This window comes from Gobio gobio (assembly GCF_949357685.1).
Source record: "Gobio gobio genome assembly, chromosome: 2".
Taxonomy (NCBI): domain Eukaryota; kingdom Metazoa; phylum Chordata; class Actinopteri; order Cypriniformes; family Gobionidae; genus Gobio; species Gobio gobio.
Window position 1 is genome coordinate 32,919,963 of NC_137098.1, and position 16,566 is coordinate 32,936,528.

At 38.8% G+C, this 16,566-nt stretch overlaps 2 protein-coding genes across 7 annotated transcripts in view; one reads left to right on the forward strand and one right to left on the reverse strand.

Moving 5' to 3' along the window:
* traf6 (TNF receptor-associated factor 6) lies at positions 1 to 11,791 on the forward strand. Of its 4 annotated transcripts, none has more exons than XR_013815457.1 (8): positions 26 to 104; positions 768 to 1,057; positions 4,623 to 4,773; positions 8,244 to 8,402; positions 8,785 to 8,856; positions 8,989 to 9,066; positions 9,662 to 11,180; positions 11,434 to 11,791. XR_013815457.1 is itself a non-coding variant. In XM_079802615.1 (7 exons), the coding sequence occupies exons 2-7, from the start codon at positions 768 to 770 to the stop codon at positions 10,529 to 10,531; spliced, it is 1,620 nt and encodes a 539-aa protein (XP_079658741.1). In that variant the 5' UTR covers positions 1 to 104; the 3' UTR covers positions 10,532 to 11,791. The 4 variants fall into 4 exon arrangements, 1 of the variants encoding a protein (XP_079658741.1); XR_013815458.1 differs by having other exon boundaries at positions 48 to 104; positions 9,662 to 10,769; positions 11,417 to 11,791; XR_013815459.1 differs by having other exon boundaries at positions 48 to 104; positions 9,662 to 10,617; positions 11,417 to 11,791.
* Positions 11,538 to 16,566, reverse strand: part of LOC307117700 (proline-rich protein 5-like) — a 10,025-nt gene continuing 4,996 nt past the window's right edge. The window contains exons 6-8 of one of the 3 annotated variants that reach the window (XM_079802699.1): positions 14,483 to 14,623; positions 14,300 to 14,399; positions 11,538 to 12,110 (exon numbers count right to left, since the gene is read on the reverse strand). In XM_079802699.1, the coding sequence (XP_079658825.1) occupies positions 11,869 to 12,110; positions 14,300 to 14,399; positions 14,483 to 14,623 (483 nt within the window). In that variant the 3' untranslated portion in view covers positions 11,538 to 11,868. Of the gene's footprint in view, positions 12,505 to 14,299; positions 14,400 to 14,482; positions 14,624 to 16,566 lie in introns of all 3 variants that reach the window. The other 2 variants (XM_079802701.1, XM_079802700.1) reach the window with 2 other exon arrangements.

The following is a 16,566-nucleotide window of genomic DNA, read 5'->3' on the forward strand; positions in this document are numbered from 1 at the left end:
AGAGTCACGAGGGGAGGTTTGAGCCAGTGACGTTTCGCTTTTGCTCTGATGTTTGGAGTCAATACAGGAAGCTGTAGTAGACAGCGAGGCCGGACCGAGCCAGGGTATGTAAATTAAAACTATTACGGAAGATTGTCATCTATAATCGAATCATATGTTATATCAAGAAGGTCGTGGTACTATAACAACAATAATGTCAGGTTAGAATGTGTGTTTATATAAGCGACGGCAGGAAAGTTGCTGATGTAACCGTCGGTTGTGACTGATTAGCTGCTTTCGCCTCTTTACTCCTATTGACTTTGAATTTAGTTTAAGATTAAGATGGGAGATAAGTTTACATTTTCACAACTTTATATTTTACTTTTACGATGTGTGATGTGGCTATTTTGGACTAAATAAGTGATTTCCAACTTATTGAGAGAGCAGTTTCTCCCACAAATCAGCCCCGCCTAACAGCACAGCGCGTGAGGAAACAGTAGTTTTAAGATGCATACATCATAAGGCCTCTAGTTTCTCATCCCATGCCTTCCCACTTTGCATTAGTATAGCGGAAATCAACCTGATATCTGTTCTGTGACCACATCCTCTGTGCAATTAACTTTGAACTAGGTTTTGAAAACCTACAGGACAATTTCTGTGTAGCATCCAGATTATATGAAGAGCACCATGTATTTTGGGGCCAGATTTGTGTTGCTGTTATATGTGTGTATGGACGATTATCTGTTATTTTCACAAAACATAATAACACTCTCTTGATGTAATTACAGATGGCTTGCAGCGACATGGATAAGTCCAGCCTCGCTGGAGAAGGCGAGCACTCCAGTTGTGCAGCAGCCATGGAGAAAGAGAGAGATTCGTATCTGAGCCCGACAGAGAACCCCTCCACCATCAGTGTCTCCTCTAGTCTCCCCCCAGACCAGCAAGGCTATGATGTAGAGTTTGACCCTCCGCTAGAGAGCAAGTATGAGTGCCCGATCTGTCTAATGGGTCTCCGCTCGGCTGTACAGACACCATGTGGACATCGATTCTGCAACTCCTGCATCAGGAAGTCCATCAGGTTAGTGTATTTGTCACTTTCAAAATTCACCCTGTGTAGCCTACTGTATCATATTTGATACGCAAATTGCTTCGCCCTCTAAATTATCAACATGATCAACTTTGATGCAAAACTGGTTGCACACAATCTACTACATTCTTTCGTCTGATTGATAATTTATACTTTTTTAGTAAGTAAAAGGCCTTTTAGTTTGATTCTAAAAAAACGTTCACCTTTAGGTTATGGTAAACATGTCTTTTTGCTGTGAAACCTTTAATTATTTTTATAAAGTAGGGATTCTCCGATCAGGATTTTTGCTGCTGATACGAGTACTGATTTCTTGTCATGGTGATCGGCCGATACCGATCCCGATTCCAATGCTTCACTGATTTGTAAGCTCTCTGATCACTGTTAACCCTTTTTCAGAAAAAAATACTATAGATGTTGCCGTTATTATATTTTTGTTACATTTTTATGGTAATTATGTAATTGTATGCTAACTATTGTTTTAACAGGGTACTAAGTAATCACAAAAATTATTCATTATACAGTGAACATTTTAATATGCCTTTAAAATGGGGCTTCTGCATAACACTATGCATATCAGGATACTTAATAGGGCTGGGTGATATGGCCAAAAAGTCATATCTCTGTATTTTTTGGTTGAATGGCGATCCACGGTATATATCCCGGTATTTTCTACGTTTTTCTATTTGTATGTATTTTCTATTTGATGTCCTAAAAACAATGTTGGTATTGAAGGCTATAACAAATACAGTGAATGTAATGTAGGCATGTATTAATAATTTAGTTTTTTAATTCACTAAACTAAAAATGAAAATAAAAACAAAAACAAAAGCATATTAGCCTATATTTGATTACCCAATTATAATGGTCACTTTCATAAAAATATACTTATGGAAGCCTGAATTTTAGCGGAGATTCACATGCAGAAGGCTTGTCCTCTCCTGACAGCAAAATGGACATATTTGCATGACTTTCTAAAATTTACAGATGGAGAATATCCCTGTGAAATGCAAGTTATGCACTGAAGAAAGCACCACATCTCAAACGCATTAAACAGTGCAAGTATTTATCTGTCAGTCAGCACAAGTCTATCTCTCAGAGCATCTGACAGGGCAAGCTGTTTTAAACTATACATGTTAACTAAATCTTACCAGTTATTTTAAAGCCCTTAATATAAAGCATGTGTCATGTTTAGGACAAATTGTATCATGCACTTTCCCAGCATCAGCTCATTCTGTGTACTCCGCTATTTTTCAGATGCATTCGTATCAATCTACTGTATTTCGATACTTCCGAACGGCGTTCGCCCATCCCTTAGGACAGATGACCCATGTTCTCTTCTCCACTTTGGCCTTCAAAGCTCTCATTTGAATATTTGCTACTACCTACCCTGCGCGTCATGTGCCTCCTCACGCATCATGGACATTCTCACGGGCTGACGTCATCAAATTGCGATCGGTTCTTGAGATCCGCCAAGTTTAGTGAGTACCGATCGAGTCATAAAATATGATTATCGGCCGAAGTCGATCGATCGGAGCATCCCTATTATAAAGCAGGGCTCGACATTAAGCTTCGGACAAGTAAATCTGTCTTTTTTTTTTTTTGTAAATATAATTTATTCTGAAGCAATATTCATATCATTGTTCAATCAGTATATTTAAATCTGCATATTTGTGATATTTTTACCTTTTTATAAAGGGCATTTTTTCCATAATATTATTAAATATAGGCTATGCTTCAGCTTTCCTTTCATTTATTACTTTAATTTGATCAAGAAATTAAATTAGAATAAGACACCATAGGGCTGTTACCAATCAAATTAAATAATTTACACCAAAAAAAATTACAGCTGCATTAAATAATGTAATGAGATTTTTCAAATATGTTTGAATAAGAAATAAACTAAACCACCAGTAGCGGGCAGCAGGTGACCGTCTTAATGAGTGAGTCATTGAGTCATTCATTTAAACGATTCATTCAAACAGATGATTCATTCAAGAATGAGGCAGTCGTTTACGAATAGGTCATTGAATCTTCGATTCAACCGATTCATTCAAACACTGAATCATTCAGTTACACACTGTTGCTGTGAGAAGCGTTATGGTTCTGCTGTGATCTTTGTTTGGAACTGAAAGACTGAGAAAACTTGCATAATGCCAAGATGTCTGGTGGAAGACAATTACTCTCTGAGAGGACACTTTTCGCAGATGACGTCACACTGAGTGAATCATCAAAAAATGGCTCTATTTACATTTATTTCCCTACCCCTGAATTTCCCCCATCCTACTCCACTTCGTGCTGAGAGATCACTTAGATTTCACCCAAAATCTGTATGATTTCACTATACAGTATTATATGTGTTTGATATCGTTTGAAATGTCTCAGTGCGACTGGTACAAAAATCTCGTCCCTGCAGAAGTATACAAAAAGGTAATAAGAGTTTTTAGAGCTTAAAGATATTTAGCATATTATGATGGGTGTGGCTTTTGGAGCCATTTGGTCTCTTCTTATAATCCAGGCAAATGGGAGATCGAGTCAATGTAAATTCCCTTTGTTATCAAATGTTTCCATTTGAAAGAGGTTTCGGTCTGGTCTGGTCTGACTTACTTAAAGCTATGTAGCAAGGAGTTCGGGGGGGAATACTGTAACGAGGTTCGCCTGTATGTAATATTCAGAAGTCAGGTATTAATATCTTATTCTTTGCTATGAAGTATTTTATATTATGTATGGATTATCTTTGAATTGATTATGCAATTGGCATTATACACTTACCCTGACTGTTAATAAATTGTTACATTTTTGATCCTTTCTGAATTACTCTGTAATTATCTCTAATACGAAACGGTATAATTGCAACAAAAGGCTAAAACAGAATGATTAAATGTGTGACTAACTATTAAATATAAATGACCAAACAACCGATTGGCATTTCGGTGCTCATTTGTTGTGATTTCTCCTCGAGAGGCTGCGCGAGCGTCAACAGCGCAACATTGTTACCGTCAGTTCATTATACATTATATATTATTATCCACTATCGATCGCCAATTACACCAAAGTAATGCCGATTTATTGTTGCATTTTGGTGGTTCCCTAGTTATTTTTTGACGTTTTAATCAGCTTGTCCGGTCGGGCAAGTAAAATTCTCTTTCACTTGCCCCTTCAAAAAATCCACTTGTCCCTGACAAGCGTTAATGTCAAGCCCTGCAAAGTAAACAAAATTTATTTTATATGGTTATTAGTATTTTAAGATGAACACCTACTTGACTGAAGCAATTTATTCAAGCAACACATTTTTGCTCAGTTTGAGTCTCGGAATAAAATGTATGTGTTTTTTCCTCCTCAGATATGAGCTACAAATACTATATGGGCCATAAATCCTGATGTATCAATATACTGATACTTAACCAAAAAACAAAAATGCTAATTTTTTTTTTTGATTTTGTCTAAAGTTTTAATAAACTCTTCCATTTATTAAAAAACAGTTTTTTTTTTCTGTTTATTATCTCCTATTTACAGGAATAAAAATGTAAAATATAACACTCTTCCTTCTGCCTTGCAGGGACACAGGGCAGAAATGTCCAGTTGACAATGAGGTGCTGCTCGAGGAACAGCTCTTCCCTGATAACTTTGCCAAACGAGAGATCCTCTCACTCACTGTCAGATGTCCTAATGTAGGATGCAGTGATAAAATGGAGTTGCGCCAACTGGAGGTAAATTTGCTGGTGTGGCGATACTATACTCCTGCAATACCAGAGGCTGTGGTTTCAGGACCCTAGTTTTTTGTGACAACGCCACCTCGCCAATTTAACTCGAACAGAGACCTGATCAAACTTCAAACAAACAGATGCAAAAACTAGACCCACGGAAATTATTAAGAAAAAAAATTATCTTTTCACCTTATTCATAACATAAGAGCGGGTGCTGCCATTTTAAAGGGATAGCTCACTAAAAAATGAAAATTTGCTGTTAATTTACTCGCCCTCAGTCCATCCAAGATGTAGGTGACTTTTTTTCCTCAGTAAAACCGTAAAGAATATTTTTAGTTTGTACCACAATTGCTTTACCGTTTACTGAACTTTATTAAGTGGGTCACACATCAGACGTGAAGCGCCATCCTGTGCTGCGGCTAATGAATTCAGGTCTCACCCATACACTGAAAATTAGTCTTTCTTTCCAAGAAAGCTGAATTTAAAACCAGAATATAGGGGCTCATATACTGAAACAAATTAGGTTAAATATATCAAGAGGGTTACCAATGGTTGTGTTTAGAATTAGGGGCTGGTCAAGACAATATATCAATTACATTTTAAACAACTAAATAATTCCTGAAAATGTATAAAATAAATGCAGAATTGAATAGTTAGTGATATAAAATAGTATAAACTGCTAATACTTATTAAAAGTCCTGAAACTAGTCTTTGGTATTGCAGGAATACCCTACTTGGTGTGGCATGTTAAAAGAATATTAAATGCTGTATTTTAAATATTTATACATTTTAAATATTTATACTTTTTAAATGTTTTGTATTTGTACAAGAATGTATCTTATTTTTAATACATTTCTTTACCTCTTAAAGGGATAGTTCACCCAAAAATGAAAATTCTGTCTTCATTTACTCACCCTCGTGTTGTTCCAAACCTGTATGAGTTTCTTTGTTCTGCTGAACACAAAAGAAGATATTTAAAAGAATGTTTGTAACAAGGCAGATAGAGCAACCAATTGTTTTGGTTGTGTATTCAATTGTTTTCAATGGGAGCACCGCGTTTTTAAAACGCCATGAGAGCAACGAGGCGCTGAGCGTCTATTTCACGCTCAAGCGTTAACTGGTCGAGGGTTGAAGTAGGGATGAAACGGTATGGAAATTTAACATCACGATTATAGTGACCCAAATTATCACGGTTATCAATATTATCACGGTTTTGTTCAAACGAAATGAAAGTGTTCAAAAAGAACAGATGCACACACTTAAAACATTTCAACAAGTTTTATATTTGAAATTCAACAAACAACAAATAACTAAAGCAGCTCTAAGCACTTTTTTAAGCTAGATTCTGTGGGATTTCCTTCCTTAATGGCCGTCGTCAATAGCAACGCATAACACATAAATAATAATCATTTGTCGTAAATATAATCTCTAATATTATCACTGTAAATATATTCCCAAGCAATATTCTCATCAGTGTTCTATCAGACACATTTAAATCTAGCATATTTTGTGTTAGAGCCCAAACAGTATCCTAGTGAAATAATGCATATCCATATTTCCATATGATTTGACAGTTTATTTTATTAAATATCAAAATGTGTGCATCATACCTGACACCTAGATGAACACTTTACAGTCTTTTTATGACTGTCATTCTCTTCAAATGCTATTGAAGTTTGAAACGTGTATAACGTTACCAATGTTGTATGTAACTTTACAGACGGTCCCTAAATTCGCCTGCGTTATGCCAGTCATATTAGATGCGCTGTGATTCTGCTGTGTTTTTTTTAAACCATTTTCGCTGCTGAAATAGAACAAAAACAGTCAACCTCTGTATGATGAGTGAATCTCCTGCGTGCATCGCACGTTTATCTCTGCTTTGAGTGCAGATTTCAGCGTGTGAGAGCGGCGCGCGCTCTGAACAAAACTCCGCTAATCTGAACGCCTCTGATTTTGAGACATTGCTTTCATAAACTCAATAGAAGCACGTGTAAGTGCTTATAATGCGCAACGCGATTATAACAGATGGCTTTTGAGAAGACTATTATAAGTTCAACAGCCAGAGTGGCTAGTGTGCAGCCGAAATAACGTTACACTCGCAAATGGCAGTTGTTAATGTCAAGCCCTGATTATTATCCCTTAAATGTCACCCTAGTCTTGTCTGAATTTGTTCGTTCGCTTCACGTTATTATTTCCCAGACGTAGTTTTGGTATTGAGGTCAAAGTCCACTTGCCTTGCGTTCGTAGTTTTGAAGTGTTTTCCCTATTACAGCGACTTTCTTCTGGCATGTTTGCAGACAGGGTGACCATCTTAGATTAAGTTTCCCTCAGGACTTTTGTAAAAGCCAAAATATGACCACGCCTCAGTTTTGGTCCTTTTAGAAGGCAGAACAATCCCCCGAGTGCTGTCACTGCTTTCAGCCATTTCTCCTCATTCAGAAAACAGCGGTGCGCCAGACTGATGCTGACTGGACAAGATTTACCGCGAGTTTTCACAACCGTGATAATCACACGCGGTTTTAATGATAATAAAATTTTATACGATATTACTAACCGTCACTAAATTTTATCGTGGTTTATCGTGAAACCGGTAATCGTTTCATCCCTAGGTTGAAGAAATGTTCAACTTTGAGTAAAATGCAGCGCTCATCACTGTCACTTTTCACCCAGCCGTCCAATCACAGTGGAGGAGGATCAGGACAAATACAACACTGACCAACCGCCACATTCTGCTTGTACAACATCAACAGATGACGAAGCATATAATAACAGAACAAATCACGAGCCAGAGCAAATACTTTACATTGTGTTTGCATTTTTATATATAAACAATACAGAAACAAACTGAAATGAGATACTAGTAACACTTCCGCGGATATTCTGTATCATAGCAAGCAAAGTGTCTCTAGGGGAAAAAAATCCGCTGCGCTGACAAAACGCCCTAAAGCGCTCACAGCAAGGCGTTTTCAGCAGAACGCCTAGAGTTTTCAGCTGCCCAAAAAAGCTTTTGGTGGACACACAGCCTAACTCTTGGTTATTTGGGAAGCTGAACAAGGTTATCTTTCCCTCGCAACCAAAAACACACTTCTTTAGAGACATTGTTGATTTGTGGTCTAAAAACAAAATGACAACGCTGCTGACGGCTTCCGTAACCCAAACAAAGCTCATTGATGGGCGTGCTCTTGCTCTCTCTCTGGTTGATATGCGCATGTGCTCATCCGGGAGAAGTGCCCATACAAGGAATTCCACCCTTTATGACATCATACAGGGCCATACTCTGAAAAAACTTTCCGAAACTTATTCGAATCCTGGAGAAGTGTATTTGGCACAGAAATACTCATACGTCAAACAAATTTTTTGAAACTTTGGCGATGTTTAGCATGAGTCCAACTCTTTTATAGTGTATATAAGTCAGAATGCATGAAATCGCATTAGATACCCCCCCTTCAATTGTTATATTCTTTCTCCCTCAGAGACACTTGTCTCAGTGTAAGTTTGCCACAGTGCCATGCCCTCAGTGTCTGGAGTCTGTTCGTAAGAGCCATCTGGATGAACACAAGAGTCAGCAGTGCTTACAGCGGCTTATGACCTGCCCTGCCTGCGCAGGGAGTTTTGTGTATGCTGACAAACAGGTGAAGACATCTGATTCCTCTTCACATACTGGATATTTTTAGATTGGTGTGAAATTTTTTTGAAAGTAGGCCTACAAGCAGGGATTATAGAAATAGTATTACTCATTTTAATCTTTTTTTTCTCATCTAACATCTTTGTTGTGTTTAGTATAATTAAATACTTTTTTAGTATTAATACTTTGAATTAGCTTTTATTTTTATATTTTCAGTTCATTTTAGTTTAAGTTTTAGTAATATTGGTGTGTTTTGACATGTAATAGTTTTAGGTTTTTTAATATTTATATTTAGCTGTAATTAGTTTTAGTTGTATTAATTTAAGTTGAAAATAACAACACTGTCTAACATTAATGTCTAAAACATTTTTTCTTTTTCTGTTGTGTAGATTCATGAACAGATCTGTCCTTTCGCCAATACAGTGTGTGAATATTGCGAAATGGAGCTTATTCGGGATCAGGTGTGTCAGAGGATTTGTCAATATCTAATATGCACTTTACCTGAGGCACAACCGTAATTTACTCTGTTTTACGCTTAAAATGATACATTGTTGAATAATAAAGCTGAATGAATCTGTTCTTATTGGTTTCAGTTGGCATTGCACTGTGACACAGACTGTCTGAAAGCTCCTGTAGCCTGTACTTTCAGCACTTTTGGTTGTCGAGAAAAGGTGGGCCATGAGATTCCTGTTGTATAATACTAAAGACTTCCTTTTTATCATTCTTAATAAAGTGCAGAACTACTTCAGCATGTTCATACATAGGCATTATAATTCATGTACAATACCGTTCAAAAGTTGAAAGAAATTATTACTTTCATTCAGCAAGGATCCATTAATCAAAAGTAACAGTAACAACATTTACAATATTACAAGATAATTCTATTTCAAATAGATGCTGTTCTCTAGAACTGTCTATTTATCAAAGATGCCTGAAAAATATATCAGTTTCCACAGAAATAATAAGCAGCACAACTGTTTACAACATTGATCATCATACATTTTTCTTGAGCACCAGATCAACATATTCTAATTCTTATAAAGAATATGGTCTGCTGAAAATTCAGCGTTGCTTTTAAAATATATCGAAATGGAAAACCGTTATTATAAATTGTAATAATATTTCACGTTACTTTTTTGTACTGTATTTTTGATCAAATAATTGCAGCCTTGTTGAGCAGAAGAAATGTATTTTAAAAACATTTAAAAAATCTTTCCTACATTTATAACATAAAAAGATTTTTAATTATTTGGAAATGTGTTACAGATGCCAAGAAATGAACTTGCCCAGCACATGCAGGAATTTACACAGATGCACATGCGTTACATGGCTGAGTTTCTGCGCAGCCAAACTCTCAATAGCTGCCTAATGCCGTCGGTTGCCGCCCACTGTTCGTCAGATGAACGTGGTGCCTCCTCCCGGGCGGCAGATCCTTGCCAGTGTAAGCAGGAGCTGATAAACCTGCGGGAGACTGTCTTGGAGCTGGAAGGTCGGCTGGTGCGTCAAGATCAACAGATCCGGGAGCTGTGCATCCACAATGACACACAGAAAAACCAGGTCTCAGAACTACGCCGAAAGCTGAGCTCACTGGAGGAGGCCACCCGAGAGCTGGAAGCCCAGCAGTACCAAGGCGTCTATGTGTGGCGCTTGGAGAACTTCTCACTCCACCTGCGCAACCAAGAGGCCGGTCAGCCCATAGTCCTCCACAGCCCACCTTTCTACACGGGCCGGCCGGGGTACAAACTCTGCCTCCGACTGCATCTGCAAACCCCCAGCGCCCCTCGCTGTTCCAACTACATCTCGCTTTTCGTGCACACTATGCAGGGTGAGTTTGACAGCCAGCTCTCCTGGCCCTTTCAGGGCACGATCCGACTGGCAGTGTTGGACCAGGTCGAGGGGCAGCACCATGTGGAAGTGATGGAGACCAAGCCAGACCTGCAGGCCTTCCAGCGACCCACCGTGCAACGCAACCCCAAGGGTTTCGGCTACGTTACTTTCCTGCATCTACAGGCATTGCGGCAGCGTGGGTTCGTGAAAGAGGACGTGCTGTTGGTACGCTGCGAGGTCACACCACGATTCGATGCGAGCCTCAGGAGGGAGGGGGTCCAACCTCGAGGCCCAGAACCTTCACTCTGAGTTCCTACATCGCTACATTCTCAAGTTCTCATAGACCCTCTGCTGAAAAGTAGAAAATACCAGCTAAACGTTCCTTAGACTCTTTGGTACAACAGGCTTGGTAATGATGGTTTCATAACTCGCAATCCCTCTCTGTTGTGAAAAATGTTGTTTATACAATTGTTTCCCAAAACATTTAGTCCGGTGCAATTAATGGACAAACTTCTGTATGATTAGTCACAATTTCACTGAATGTTCCGTCAACAAAGCTAAAGGGTGTAAAAACATTATTTAACGGTGCTGCTTATGCTAAGTGTTAGCTTTTACAAATTCATTTCACAATACTACATTCAACTGCTAATTTTTGCTGCCTTACCCACCAACTCAACAGTAGGTCCTGTGGGTTTAAATGAATCTTTGTAAATAAAATCCATAATTTTCATTGATTTGGCAAGATCTGACAATTTAAAACATCATTAGTACAGAGCAGCACTGTTTACTGTGACTACTGAATGTGGTGCATCAACTTCATTTAACAACTTCAAAATGTGCATATGCTTAAGGTGCGATCACATTAGCGAAGTTTTGACAAAATTGTCCTGTCAATAGAGTAGCGATGCATGAAGCGCAAATGGTTGGTTAAAGGGATAGTTCACCCAAAAAATGAAAAGTGTCATCACTTACTCACCCTCATGTTGTTCCAAACCTGTATGAGTTTCAGTCCTCTGTTGAACACAAAAGATGATATTTTGAAGAATGTTGGCAACCAGACAGTTGACTGCATCCATTGACTTCCATAGTAGGAAAGAAAATACAATGGAAGCCAATGGGTACCGTCAACTGTGGTTGCCAACATTCTTTAAAATATCATATTTTGTGTTCAACAGAGGAATGAAACTCATACAGGTTTGGAACAACATGAGGGTGAGTAAATGGGTGAACTACCCATAAGGCTGCAAATCTGCATTTGAATTTACATTTATTGAAATTACTGGCTTTGCCCGTGAAAATTCACTACGGTAAATGTGACTGCAAATGTCAACTTACTTCATTTGTTTCCAATATTGCTTACAAGTGTGAATGTTCTACATGCTTCATTGAACAACATTGACAAAATAATTAGGAGTATCTTATCTTTAATCAGATGGACTAATGTATGCAAGTTAATCTGATAATTGTTTTGACACTGGAAATCTGACAAAAATCCTTTTTCATATGTTCTTTTTCATCAATATTCAGTGCTCAAATGTGTCTTTATAAATTATTGTTAAATGTCCTGTTTTCTGTCTTTCCTGTGCTTTTTCAGTCCCCACAGATGCTTTCATAACATGGCAGATTTTAGAAGTGTGTTCTTCTAGTCAATCTACGGTCTCACAGCTGTCGCCCATCCCAGAATACACTCTGCTTGTAACAGTGAGAAGCTGGATGTCAGAATGGGCATTCGTCACGCTGTGACGCCGTAGGTTTCCCACTCGCTCTAGGTACACCTCCCCTTCCTGTTCTACTACAGGGGACAGCAAAGAGCCTTCAGAGATGTAATGAGTAATCCTTATCTCAGGATGACTCGGGTGTGCTCTTGTGGTGCTTTGTTCAGTGCAGCCTAGAGGAATGGGAGAGCGTTACAGATTTATATAGCGGTTGCAACCTATTTGCTTTAAATGTACTAACTTTTAGGAACATTCTAGGAAAGTTGCCATTGCAACAATTGAAATAAAGTTGTTAAAAGTATTAAAATTGTTTAAAACTGCTAAATAGAAATAAAAAATTAAATGAGAAAAGCACATAACATTACCAAAACACTATAAATGAAAACTGAGAAAAATAAAATAATACTAAAACTGCAGAGCCATGGGTGGAAGGTGAAATCCCAGCTCCCCCTCAAGATGGAATTTAATGTGTGGGGCTAGAACAGGGGTGTCCAATCCTGCTGCTAGAACAGGGGTGTCCAATCCTGCTCCTGGATGGTCACTGTTCTGCAGAGTTTAGCTCCAACCCTAATGAAACACACTTGTACCAGTTAATCATGGTCTTATAAAGCATACTAGAAACTTCCAGACAGGTGTGTTGAAGCAAGTCTAAACTCTGCAGAACAGTGGCCCTCCAGGACCGCCTTTGGACACCCCTGGGCTAGAAGGTCCAACCACACCTTAACCCTACCCATAACTCTATCCCTCCACCCATTAGTTCCACAAAGGTGGGGCTGGACATTATTTGGCTCTGCAGTGAGCACCACTTGTAATAGGCTACGTTCACACTGTCAGTCCAAATCCGATTTCTGTGCATATCCAATTGAAATCCGATCAGATTTAGCCAGAATGAATGGTCAAAAAGTCAGTTTCGAGCTACATTCATATGTGGTTTGAAGGCCTATTCAAATCACATTTCTGGAAATCCGTTTCAGTCTGACTACTCTGAATGTATTTTGTGTGGGTTATGTGGCGTTCTCACGCCATGTAAAACATAAACGCCAGATGTTGTTACAGGAAACATGCTGAAAGTTGCTGCAGAAACAAGGTTGTTTTGTTGCAAAGTGCCGGATGAGCAGAAAATGACAATATAACGGAGACATGTTTTGAAACCGGTGGAACGACAGCACGGAAAAATGCCGCTCATACTAGCCACATGCGTTTCTGAGTAGTCCAGTGTGGCGGCTATACATTGTCATGTTGTAAATAAGACAACATCTGTATTGCAAACCACTCAATGTCGCTGCTGTTGTTTTTGGCGTATGCCTACCAATGCAACGTCATTGCCATAGAAACCAATGCAGATATTACAGAAAACGAAAGAGCGGCATGGGACACACAAATCGGATCTGAGCAGTTGCCATATGTGTGAACAGTTAATACTTTTAGATCAGATAAACAAATAATCGGATTTGGACTGACAGCGTGAACACAGCCATAGAGTGCTGCAGTGATGCCATATTTTTGTAGGCCAACCCAGAAGTTAGCATTGCAGTCACACTGGTTCCCTCGACAAACACCCAATAGGATTTTCATTGGCTTTTGAATAGAGTGGTGGAATGATGTCAGAATCCGGAAGTCTAATTTGTTGCTGGTTCCTTCGAGATTTTCCCATGGCGTTTTTCAGTTTATGAATAAAATAAAGCCTGTGGTAAAAATAATGTGACAAGACTTTGACGTTTTGTTCTATAATGTACACACTGCACTCACCCACACCCCAAGCTGTCTACTTATTAACGCTGTGGGCGTGTGTAATTTACATGGTAGAAAAAACGTCAAAGTATTGTCAAGTTTACCACAGCCTTACATATAAATAAATGAACTACACCACGGTCGCACAACTTCAACATCACCACCACCACCAAGCTTCTGCCAACTCTTCTGACGATTTCATCTTTCAGTCTTCATTAAAAAAGAATTCTCTGAAAGTGCAAGTTAGAATAGTTTGCAAGATAGTGATTATAATCACAACGAGGCCGTGAAAGCCGTTTACATGTTCGGTGTGATGACTTGTTAGCAACCGCCTTTTTCAAGATATGTAAAAGCTTTAAAAATCACGATTGGAGTGATACTGGTTTTATGTTGTAGAATACTATATGAAAATATCTTGAGCTTGTGTCCATCACCGTACTTATTTCAGGCTTTTAAACAAAATCCCATTCAAAACTCCCCTTGACTTTGGGGCGATAGTACCAGAAGTGCTAAAATGCTAACTCGTTTCTGGGTTTTGGCGTAGAAAAATGCATCATCACTATTGTGAAAGCATTTTTTAGATAGCAACAGAATAGATTAAACCGTGATGAATCAATGTTGTTTTTCCTACTTGTGTGCCTGCAGTTCCATAGATAGGGTGTGACCACTAGCGCCACCAGACTCTCAAGTTGGCAATATTCCTTTGAAGGGCCTCTGGATTCCTGAATTCCCTACACATACATAAGAACAGACATGAATAATAGAGATGGTTATACAGATGGCTTTTCAGCATGGGTTTGCAGTTAACATTCACCTGTAGCACAAGGAGCATCTGTGCGATGGATGCTGGGATGAGAGACAAATTCTTACGCAGCAGGTCACCCAGAGAGAGCTTCATTATGACCAGGTCCCTAAAGCCAAGGAGAGCCATCTGTCTCACTGTCAACTCCTGCCCCTGCATACAAAGAGAAAGACACTGAATACATTTCATGCAAAATCAAAATAGATCATACAATTAAACAGGAAGTTAGTTGACTTTAAATTGTGTTGTGCCTAAACACTATTTAAAATCATTATTTAAAGTAGACATACTACTTCCCTTTTCTTTGCTTCTGGCTGTGACAGTGCTTGTTTTCTTTTTACATTCTTTATTCTAACAGAACATGTACACACCCGGTACACACCTTTGCCATGTCAAGTAACTCTGATTAGAGTATTAGTAGACTGTCTGCTTAATATCTGAAAACACTTTATTTTGATAGTCCCTCAACAGACATTATACTGATTATAAGTAACTTTGCCGCTACATATCAACTTATTCTACTAACCCAAACCCTAACACCTAACCCTAAACTAGAAGTAGTCCACCGTCGGGTGCCTGTGTTTCTTCACTGCCTTGTTTCTTTCTGACCTGTTTTCCAGCTTTTCATTAAAGGAGCCATCAGCTTATATGTCATCCCACTAATCCCAGCGTTCATGCTTTGGCATGCCGGTGGACATTAGAGGTGGCAGAGGAAAGTGCGGTCTGATGCCTTATGAACCTGCAGGGTTTCTCCATTTTCTTCTTTCTATCCACTGACCTGCTTTCCAGCTTGGAGCCAGCAATATATATGTCATTTCACTCGTCCCAGCGCTCATCATTGAAGGAGCCAACAGAGTATGTAATCTCACTCATCCCATATGTTTCACAGAAGGCTTTGCTAATACAGGAGATCTTAAGCAGTCTGTCTAGCTCCTCTGATTGTCGACTGTTTCCTCATCATCCTATGTACTCCAGTCAATATCCTCATCTCAAATTTCATCAGGCGTGGAATCTCCTTAGTCAATCACTTCGTCCCACTTCGAGACATTGGTATTATAGATTTGGTGTTCTGTGGAATGTAGTGATCTGCATTCTGGGCTTTGAGTGGGACAAGTCTCCCCCAATAATTATGGCCAAATTGTTGGTCTGCCTCAGCTGTCTAAAAGCACTCACCAATGTCAAAATAACCGATGTTCAACCAAAGACATAGTTGCAGCATTGGATAACAACATCATACATGTTCTGTCAGGGTCCTGCCTTCGGAGGACACATTTCAGGGTAGGAAGGCATCAAGGCACGTCCAAATCTAATCTTGTCTCCAGAGATACCTTCATCTGATCGATTTTTGAAGGCAGCATATATGTATCCTTCGCTGCCTTTGATATCCCACAATCCTGTGCATTCCATTCTGTGAAGTCCGAAAGTTGCATTTGCTGGTCAGTTTGTGTGTAAATGTAAGTTTTTTTTACCAACATTTTCCACTTCGGATGTCATTTCCAGCGAGAAATTACTAGTAATTAAATATTTGTTTAGTTCTCACCAAAGCTCTCTCTATTTTGCTGTAGATCATCAAACTGTTACAGTGCCTAAGAAGTCTGTCTGAAATTAGTTTTGTGAGGTGCCTTCATGTACAAACGCTGCCTTGCAAGCCATTGTCTGATAAGGCAGTGAGGCAACGAGTCAGCTGCCTAGGTTTTCGGAGGCAGTCCTTGTCTAGTCTTCGTTTCACTAATTGTGCTCACCTGATCCTCATGTGCTGATCCCTTTATATTGAGCACCTTATCCTCTAGTCTTTGTTGTTTTGTTTTGTTGTATTGTGTGCATGCGTCTCTTGTATATCTTGTCAGCCAGTTCTAAAACTAGTTTCTCTGTCAGTTCTAGCTTTTAATTTATTTTCTATCCTTTTTTTCCAGTCTTTATTTTGCTCTGGTTTTGCCTAGTTTTATTTTTCGATTTCTCTTGTTTTACTTTTTTGTTAACTGCTCTTATTTTCTTTGTTTGCTAGTTCCAGTTATTTATTATAGAATTGATTTATTTTTTTGCCTTTGCTAGTTCCAGTTATATTTAGTTTCTTATTTGTCTCATCTTGTTTGTTC